The sequence below is a fragment of the Dendrobium catenatum genome, unplaced genomic scaffold (genome assembly GCF_001605985.2).
Source record: "Dendrobium catenatum unplaced genomic scaffold, ASM160598v2 fragScaff_scaffold_676, whole genome shotgun sequence".
NCBI lineage: Eukaryota > Viridiplantae > Streptophyta > Magnoliopsida > Asparagales > Orchidaceae > Dendrobium > Dendrobium catenatum.
This window is the reverse complement of record NW_021319138.1, coordinates 201,196-211,482: the sequence shown is the minus strand read 5'-3', so window position 1 is coordinate 211,482 and position 10,287 is coordinate 201,196. Positions and strand designations below refer to the sequence as shown.

The following is a 10,287-nucleotide window of genomic DNA, read 5'->3' as shown; positions in this document are numbered from 1 at the left end:
TATTACAAACCTGCGGGTTTCCCGTTCCAAATATTTATCACATATCACTCTCCAAAACTCTCTTTCACAAAGGAATTCAGTCCCAATTTATAGGAGAAAGAAGGGGGAATAATATTTAATAATTCACATAATTGTGCCACCAAAAACAACCAATAGAAGCCTATCATGATAGCCCATTTGATGTGATGTTAAAGCACACATGATAGAAAACAATAAGAGGGAAATCTGAACGGCTAGCAGCAAGGAAAACCCATCCAAACAGGCAACCAGTAGCAGGAAAACCAAGGGAGAACATGAAAGCCGAACAACCACCATGGGAAGACAAAACAACCACATTGTGAGACCAAACAACCACATGAGAAGATCAAAAACCCCTCCAAATCAGCCCTACCTTGACTGCATCACATATGCATAAAAAACTAAAATTTTAAGTAATTATAAATTTTAATTTATAAGTTTCCTATTTAATAAATCTTATTTTATTATTTTTCGACACCTAATCCTACTACTACAACAACAAGCTTTATCCTACTACGGGGGTTGGCTAATGAATCATTTTTCTCCATTGTGTCCTATTAAGAGCCAAATTATAATAAAAAGAGGTTCACTTCTACCTTTCTTAACATATGTCAGATCTAATTCATTCACTCTCCTAATAGGGTCGTCGGAATGCCGACAGTTTATATGAGCAAACTATTTAAGACGACTCTCTCTAATCTCATCTGCCACTAGAGCTACTCCATCCTTTTCGCATACATACTTTTTTCACATTCCATCGTTAAGTGTAAATCCACTCACCCACCTATGTGTCCTCATCTCTGCAACACTTAAATTAATTTTATTCATCCATTTTAGTGGGCAACATTATGCGTTATAAAGCATTGCAAGTCTAACCACTATCTTATAAAATTTTCCCATAAATTTGAGGTGTACTTTTCTATTCCATAAGTTTTAGAGGTTGTTGCTGCTGCAAATAAATATTCCTTGTTAGTTGCATTCTCTAAGAATGTCAAAGCTTTCTCTCCATTCAGAAAATTTTTATTGTAAAATTTGTAATAAAAGTCGGATTTTTTGGTTTTCCATATGTAGGAATTCCCGGTGATGGGAGATGTTTATTCCGAGCAGTGACTCATGGTGCCTGCTTGAGAGCAGGTAAACCAACACCAAGCGAGAACCTCCAAAAGGAGCTAGCTGATGAACTGAGAAATAAAGTAATTAACATTTACTTATGTTGTCTATAATATTTGCTGAAACACAGTTTTTTTTGTCTCCATCGACCAACTATACTGATCTGAGCGTGCATAATTTTGTTATTTAAAAAAAAAAAGGCAGTAAGCAGTGCAGATTCCTAATATATATACTTATTTATTAGTTTTAAAATATTATGATGCGCATTTGATGCTAGTCCTTGGTCTTATAATACTTATAATCTACATACTTCTCTTGATTTCTTGATTTTTTTTAACTGATTGCACATTGTTTGCAATTTAGCCACTGTGATTATTGAATTTCTTCCTTCTGTTATGCTGTTCTATTCTCAAATGCTAGTTGTGCCAGGTTGCAGATGAATTTATCCAGAGGCGAGCTGAAACAGAGTGGTGAGTGTTCAACTTTTCTCGTGTCATTTTCTATTTAAATCCATCTTTGATTGCTTTATCATATATTCATGCATAGATGTGTGATAGAACCTTCATAATTGATCTGATCACTAAAAATGCCATTATAGGTTATATAAGAGTTTACTTATGACATCTTAGCGCTATGAATTTATAGTTGAATAATTGTAATTTGTTTGAATAGAGTAACTTTTGCTAGAGGAGAGCTTGCTTTTGATTCTTGTTTAGGTTCATGCATAAGATATTATAATTAGGTCTAATAATGAATATAGGAAACTTGTTGATAGCATGCCAAATCCAAGATGAGTTTAATTCGGAGAGTTGAGTTTCCTTCTTGGTTTTGAAGTGAAGCAACTGTGGTCAGAATAATCATTAATCAAGCTAAGTATATAGGAAAGCTCGTAAACTTGACGGATTTGAAAATATAAAACCTATGAAGACTCCAATGAGCCCTTCCATCTAAGTCTATCAAGATAACTTTAGGGTGAAGGTAGATGTAGGGCATTATCAAGATATGATTAGTAGCTTAGCCACAAGTTGTGTGGTATTTAGTCAAGGTTCGGTCCTGTCTAGAAGGATCTAATTTGCAAGCCCTGAAAGAGAATATTTGATCTTTGAAAGATTATTTGGATTTACGTTTATGATATACTCCTGCTTGAAAATTTTGATTAAAGAGTAGGAGTATCTTTAATTTAATTGATAGGAAATTAAGAAGTGTCTTCATGGCAATTTTAGATTGGAAAAATGAAAAAAATTAATCTAATATTGGGAAGGACAAATTTTAGAAAGGATCACTTTTTAAACAAGATTATGTAAAAGGAGCAGGATTAAAAAAAAAATTTAAGAAGAAGCAAATACGCCAACCAATTTGGCGTAATTGCCAAGAGAGAGAAAAAGATAGGGAGGGGAGAGGATCGGGAGAGAGAGAGAGGGTAGGAAGAGAGAGAAAAAGCTGTCAGGTGAGAGAGAGACACTAAATTAGAGAGGGAGAGCACCTGGGTGGAGATAGTAAATATTTGGTGAGTTAAAGTTAATAGGGGAGAAAGTTGTATATTAATTAAAATAACATTGAACTAATATAAGTAATATTTATAATACTAATATACATTTAAATATTTAATTATTATTTAAATAATATTTATAATACTAATTAATATATAAATATTAGCACAAATATTTATATATTAATTAGTATTATAAATATTATTTAAATAATAATTAAATATTGAAATGTATATTAGTATTATAAATATTACTTATATTAGTTCAATATTAAGTTAAATGTTATTTTAATTAATATATAACTTTCTCCCCTATTAACTTTAACTCACCAAATATTTACTATCTCCACCCAGGTGCTCTCCCTCTCTAATTTAGTGTCTCTCTCTCACCTGTCAGCTTTTTCTCTCTCTTCCTACCCTCTCTCTCTCTCTCTCCCGGTCCTCTCCCCTTCCTATCTTTTTCTCTCTCTTGGCAATTACGCCAAATTGGTTGGCGTATTTGCTTCTTCTTAAATTTTTTTTAAATCCTGCTCCTTTTACATAATCTTGTTTAAAAAGCGATCCTTTCTAAAATTGGGCCTATTGGGAAAAGTGAACCTTAGAAGAATTTCTATACTGGAAATTAAGGTGATCTATTTCTAAATACTGAGTAAAAAAACTGTTACATTGCGTAGTTGATATTGCCACAAAACATAAAAATAAGTACCAGTAAAATATTCATTCAGATGCCAATGGAGAATATGCATGCTCATCATTCTCGGAAATTAATATAGAATATGCAACATCTATATGGGCACATATATATATTGATTAATGATTAGTATGTTAATCCAGTTCCCTAATAAAGTTTATTAAAGTATTTAGGGAATTGGCTTAAGTTGCTGCTCAATAACCACCGTATCCATACCATGGTTTAAAATTGTGCAATAAGAGGCGCGCCTCAGCGCAATTTTGTTCTTTTAAATCTCAAAGCCTACATAATAAGAGCAGGGGATGAGACGTACGCCTCAAGTTTACTGAGGCGCGCCTTACCTCAGGTTTTAGATTCTTCGCCTCTTAAAATTGCTTGACAATGTTCATTGCTATTTATTTTTGGAATTATATGTTAATGAAAAGAATATTGTGATTTGGGAAAGATAGAATTTTGAGTTGAACTATATTTCATGTTGTCTTATTATTGGGATATTTTGATTTCACTTCATATCTTTTGCTATTTTATGTTTTATATTATTTACTCATTAGTATATAAAAAATTTATCATTTTATGTATACGCAATCTTTTGATTTTGAGACTTATGCCTCACCTCACGAATGAAAAACGCCTCAATACCTGATTATGCAATTTTAAACATTGATCCATACTGCAGGTTATGGGTCCCTGATGAAATTGATTCTAATGTTTCAAAGATGTAAAAACTCCTAATTCCTTCTGAAATCCCTTGAATCCATTTAGGTTACTTGAAAACGTCCATGATCTAGATTTTTTTAGATAGATATATTAATTCCAAGAATCTCCACCTTATTTTGATGGAAATGATGGCTGCCAGTATCTTTGGACAAGCCCTTTAAGTATGGAATCTGAGAACTAGAAGTGCAACTTCAATCGTGTCGAATTATTTCTAGCTGGAATTATTATCCAAACCTGAGCGCCATTTTTTTTTCTGAGTGAACAGTTATATTCATAATAATATCAAATGAGCAATTAAGTCAAATAGTGCATTAAGCTTTAGGAGATGCTGCAAAAATAGATTTATATGGGTAAGGGGATGTGATGAAGTGAGGATATATGAAAGTTTATTAAGCAAATTAAACAAATATTATTGAAATAGTTACAAGTAAAAAGTTTGACTTGATTTATTTTTATTTTTTTATTTTTTTATTTACATGACTTCTATTAGTAAAGAAATGAATTTAGGTTTGAACCCAATCCTCTGCTGGCAACTAGGCAGAGTCGACAAGGTTTAATCAACAAAAATGAAATAACCAATGAAAATTCCGATGATGGCCGTGTTGATAAAGAATCTCAACAATAGAGGATCATAACCATTTTAAAATATATTGCAAATGCCCATAAAAATCCAAAATTCACAAATAATCACCAAAAATTAAGATATTTAAATGACACTAAATCATTGAGATATGATTCAATAGGGTATACTCGATAGAGCACAAAACCCTCTGTTAGCTAAGGTGGGTTCAAATTTATCCCCCTTAGACAGACACCAACCCCAGGTCTACAAAGTATCCTTGGACAATGCAACACATGGCTGCCGACAAGAATCCTTCTGTTAGGTTGGGTCGACTATCTCCTCTGACTAGATAGACCAGGGACCATGATAGTCCGGGATGACAAAACCATGGAATCTTGATCGGGCTCATTATCATCCCCCCCCCCCCCCCTTTTACCCCCCCCCCCCCCCCCCCAAAATCCGCTTTAAGTGCAAGATGATAAAATTCCAAATTTTAAATATTAAATTTCCAAATACTGAACATGTTGGTACTATATGCTGAATATCACGTACCTACGGATACGATGTATTCATGTGACGACTAGTCTTAATCGAAAGTTCTCTCTTGCTATCAGGAGGGGTAGTTAACTATAGGGGCTTGCGCCTATAGGAAACTAGAACTCAGATCATAAAGCCCTTGCAAAATGAGGATGAAATCGTTGGGCAGTGTCTTATTTCAAACCCAATCCGTCTTCTGAAAATTTACCTCGGAACTTAATTTGTTAAAACTCCCCAAAAGCAGGGGAGGCCGAGGCGTAAATTTTCGGAGCCCACACTTGCATTCCTAAAGACCGAATTACCCACACACTTACCTCATTCTAGCGAGCAAATTAGAAATCATGTTGGCTTCCTTTGTATGCTGAGAATTTAAATTGAAGGAAAAATGAAAAGTGAGTTGAAAATCTCAACTCAATAGCATTCGTTTCATAATTAACTCGCATGTTACTTGCATTTTATTTTACTCCACTCACTTCAATCCAACCAGAGCCTCAGACATTTTAATTCACAGCTTATCCATGTTAAAGCTAGCCTCTAATTCAAAGTGTGCTTTCAGGTATCTTGAAGGTGACTTCGATGGTTATGTTAATCAAATTAGACAGCCCCATATTTGGGGAGGAGAGCCTGAGCTGATCATGTCTTGCCATGTTCTCCAGTGAGTACTACTTGTCTTGCTAATTCTTTCAAAACCAGAAAGCTTCTCCAGTCTTGCACTTCCTATACTTGGCCGCCTACTGAACCGCTCTTCAGGATGCCAATAACAGTTTATATGCGTACCAAGTGCTCTGAAGGGCTAAAAGTTATAGCAGAATATGGTCAGGAATATGGAAAGGAAGATCCAGTTCGTGTCTTATACCATGGCTATGGACATTATGATGCTCTGCAGCTTCCTCTTGGCAGAGCTCAACCCAAACTGTAAGTTCATTCTCTCTCTCTCTCTCTCTCTCTCTCTCTCTCTTGCTGCTGCAACTTCTTATAATTTCAACTGTTTGTAAGATCTTAAGCACAATTGTGGGACTTTAACAGGCATATGAAAAGATGAATTAAGCTGGTGTAGGAGCAGAGAATCTGTACTTTGCATGCCTCACAGAGGGTCTCTGTATCAACAAATTTCAATGAATGTTGTAAGCATACTCAACGCTTATACAACACTAATATTTAATGAATAAATTAGATGATTGGCTCAAACTTTGTCGCATCAATGAATATATTTCTTATTATCTACATGACTGTATTTGATTTCTTCACTTGTTTCTTATCATTTGTTCATTTAAGACCGAAATTTGAGAACTCAGTAGAGTGAAAAGAGCATGACATTATTCCTAGCATGGTGAACTAGTTATTACTTTTTTTTTTAACCAGCATGAAGTTTTGAGAAATAGATGGGGATATTATCAGCAGTATTCAAGTTAGATGGTTGAAGTGGAGGAATGCATTGGGCTTGTTGTGCGATAGAAAAGTCCCCCTCAAACTTAAGGGAAAATTCGATAAGATGATGGTGAGACCTGCAATGCTTTATGGTGCCGAATGTTGGTCATTAAAAGAGAACCATAATACTAAGTTAAGTGTTGCGGAGATGAGGATGCTTAGGTGGATGAGTGGCTTTACCCTTAGAGATAGGATACGAAATGAGTATATACGTGAAAATGCTGGAGTAGCTCCAGTGGAAGATAAGATTAGAGAGAGTCGCCTTAGATGGTTTGGTCACATTAAACGGAGGTCTTCCGATGACCTGATTAGGAAAGTTGAGATATTAGATTTGACTTACGTTAAGAAAGGTAGAGGTAGACCTAAAAGGACTTGGTCAGAAAATATTAGAAATGATATTTCTTTATTAGATTTAAAAGTGAGTTTGACTTTTAACATGACACAATGACGAAAAAGAATTCATGTAGCTGACCCTATGTATTGGGACAGAGGCTTTATGTTGTTGTTGTTGCTGCTGCTGCTGTATGATGTTTTGAGAAAAGGGCTTGGAAGTTCAAAATTTTGAGGGGCAGTGACCTTTTTCCTGCTTAACATCTGTTGAGTTTCTTCAATTCAACCCTTAAGTATGGCTTAGCTTGACCTGTGGGCTTATTATCTAGGAGTTCTCTTAGCTCGACCCTCGGATAGTCAACCCTAGCTCCTTCTAGATCCTGATAACACTAATGAAGTTGTGTGATAGGATCTCTGTTTAGCTTCATCACCTGATTGCTGAGCCAAAAATTTTGATGGGTTTGATTTCAGTAATGTTTGGAAGGATCAAAAACTTGATTTTCACCTGTATTTACATGAATACAGTAAGATCCTCCTGTTATTTACATGAATCAATTTAATCTCAATGTCATTATCTAATTTAATCTCTTGATTAAGAAATTAATTCAAAATGATCTCCCATTAATTAAATTGGGATCAATTTTGTATCACAATTTCTATATAAGAGATCATTTCGGATCAATTGTAGGAAGCCAATTTCCCTTTTCTGAAATGGCAGCATGCACCACATAAACTAGATTATTAAGGCTTCGTTTGGGATAGTTTTTTTGCTACTTTATAAAACTACTTTTTAGTACAAAAATTTTCAATTCAAGATTTTTTGTGTGTGCTAGAAAGCCATTTTAGCAAACAACAATGAAGCTGCCTCAAACGAAGCTTTCTTGCTGCTTCTTAAAATAGAATTGTAGTACAAAAAATTTAATTTTTATACTAAAAAGTTGTTTTAAGAAGCAGAAAGAAAGTGATCCCAAATGAGGCTTAAGACTTCTATTGGGACAACTTTCTTATTATTTTTTAAAGTAATTTTTTAGTATAAAAATTTTTTGAAAGCAACAAAAAACAATGACAAAAAACTGTCCCAAATGAAGCCTAAGATAAGATTGTGTATCAAAATGGCAGCATGTTCACATGCTATGTGAGATTTTTGGCAGGTTTAAGATAGGTGTTGGGTGCTGCATGACAAGGCTCATTTCCATTTCATTTCATTTGAGTTTTGGATGAGGTTGCAATTATTTTAAATGATAGGAATTTAATTATAATAATTAAAAGTGTAGGGATCAAAGTAGGATTAGTGCTTAACAACAAAGACTAGAAAGTGATTTACATGTAATTATATCATGAAAGCATGCCATGCTGATGTCTTATGCTATGGAATATAGAATCTAGTTTTAAAGAGTCTTATGCTTTATTATGTGAGCACACTTAGTTAATACAAAGTTTAGTAGAAAGTTATGTATAAGTTATCATATATATATTCAAGGTAACTTTGGCTTCATTTGGGACTGGTTTTTTGTTGCTTTTTAAAATAATTTTTTTAGCATAAAAATTAAAATTTTTATACTAAAAAACTGTTTTAAAAAACAATAAAAAAACCGCCCCAAAGGAAGCATGCTTCAAAAATCTTTGCTTCTTGGCTTGAGAATATTTCACATACTTAAAACTCTCATGGATCATTAAGATAGAATAAGAATGATAATAATAATGATATTTAAAGTCTCTTACAAGTAGCATAACGTGGAATTGCCAAACTCTAGCCTACGAAATAAGGCTTCATTTGGGACATCTTTTGATCATACTATTTTTTGCTGTTGTTAATAAGATTTTATGCTATATTAAAAAAAAATTATTCAAAGTCTTCTAGTAAGTAATACTCAAAGTCACCCGCCAAAAAATAATACTCAACACTATAATAATACTTAGATTTTATTTGAGATGGTTCTTTTTGCTTCTTAAAATAATTTTATAGTATAAAAATTATTAAAATCTTTATACTAAAAAGTTATTTTAAGAAGCAGTAAAAAAATCATCTTAAACGAAGCCTTAAGATTCATTTGGGACAGTTTTTTTTCTACTTCTTAAAGCTGCTTTTTAGTACAAAAATTAAAATTTATGTACTAAAAAACTACTTTAAGAAGCAGAAAGAAAACTGTCACAAACGAAGCCTTGATATATCTCTTGCAAGTTGCAGAATGTGGAAGGTTGGAACCCTAACCTACGAAATAAGATTTCATTTGGAACATTTTTTTGTCATTATTTTTTTGCTGCTGTAAAAAAAAAAAATTATGCTATATTAAAAAAAAAAGTATACTAAAAAATTATTTTAGAAAAGAGTATAAAATTATTCTTAATGAAGTCTAACACTAAAATTTTCTTGAAAGTTTTGATGAATGTGCTAAACTTAATGCATTCCCGACTCCTTCGTAAAAAATCCAGCATCCAATTCTAATTAAATTACTAAGCATATAACATTTATGATATTATGATTTATGAGCTTAAAAGTTAAGAAAATAAATATTTTAAACATACATTTATTTAAATTTACTTGAGAAGCAAATAATTACTCTAAAATAAATATTGCCTCATTAGATTAAAAACATCAAACAATAAAAAACTTAGGCTTCGTTTGGGACGGCTTTTTTATTGCTTTCTAAAACGGAGTTTGGTCTACTCTGAACTCCCTGAAGAATTATTTTTATTATTATTATTTGCATAAATATAATATATGAATGATTAAAAATATTTATTTAAAAATATTTTAAAATTCTCAAAGATAAATAAATAAATAAGCTTACCATTAAAGAAACACAGATTGTTCACTGTACACTTACAAGCCACATCTGTGATGAAAAGCCAAACAATGAATGAAGACCCTTAATGGCCTCATAATCACACGATAATTAATTCTTAATTACGGAATGATTATTAATTAATTAAGAAGCTAATCTCCTTCCCTGTAAATGGCGCCTACGCATTAAAAGAACTATTTCTTCCCACCGTCCTCTTCATTATCCACCACTCTTCTATTGCCCATTACGTGTTCTGAATTTGACCTCCACTTATTTAAAGCCCATTACGTATCACAGTTATATTTTTTATTTAGAAAAAAAATTCAAATGGATCTCAAATTATTTATTTTGATTTGAGGTTAGATTTTGTTTGAGATAACTTTTGATCGCTGCTTTTACGAAATGTTTTTATTAGAAAATTGTTGTAGAAAACAGTACTGAACATTTCATTGACAAGCAACATTAAAATTGATTTGATATGAATCCAAATGAGCTTTAATAAAGTAATTTAAGTAATAATTAAAAACTTTAGAATATTAATTGAAGGAACAATTGATATCTGAGTCTTACGTGCTTATAATCAAATCAAGTATCTCAATAAGAAGAACCTAATGAGCCT

General features: G+C 32.7%; 1 protein-coding gene across 1 annotated transcript; it reads left to right on the top strand.

Annotated features, from left to right (window-relative positions):
• Positions 1 to 1,005: 1,005 nt before the first annotated feature.
• On the top strand, positions 1,006 to 6,371 carry LOC110112283 (OTU domain-containing protein At3g57810; the record flags this gene model as incomplete). Its single annotated transcript, XM_028695804.1, has 5 exons — positions 1,006 to 1,211; positions 1,558 to 1,598; positions 5,681 to 5,779; positions 5,875 to 6,039; positions 6,151 to 6,371. Coding segments are annotated over 5 exons (527 nt in total), but the record flags the coding sequence as incomplete, so codon positions are not given.
• Between the last annotated feature and the right edge of the window lie 3,916 nt (positions 6,372 to 10,287).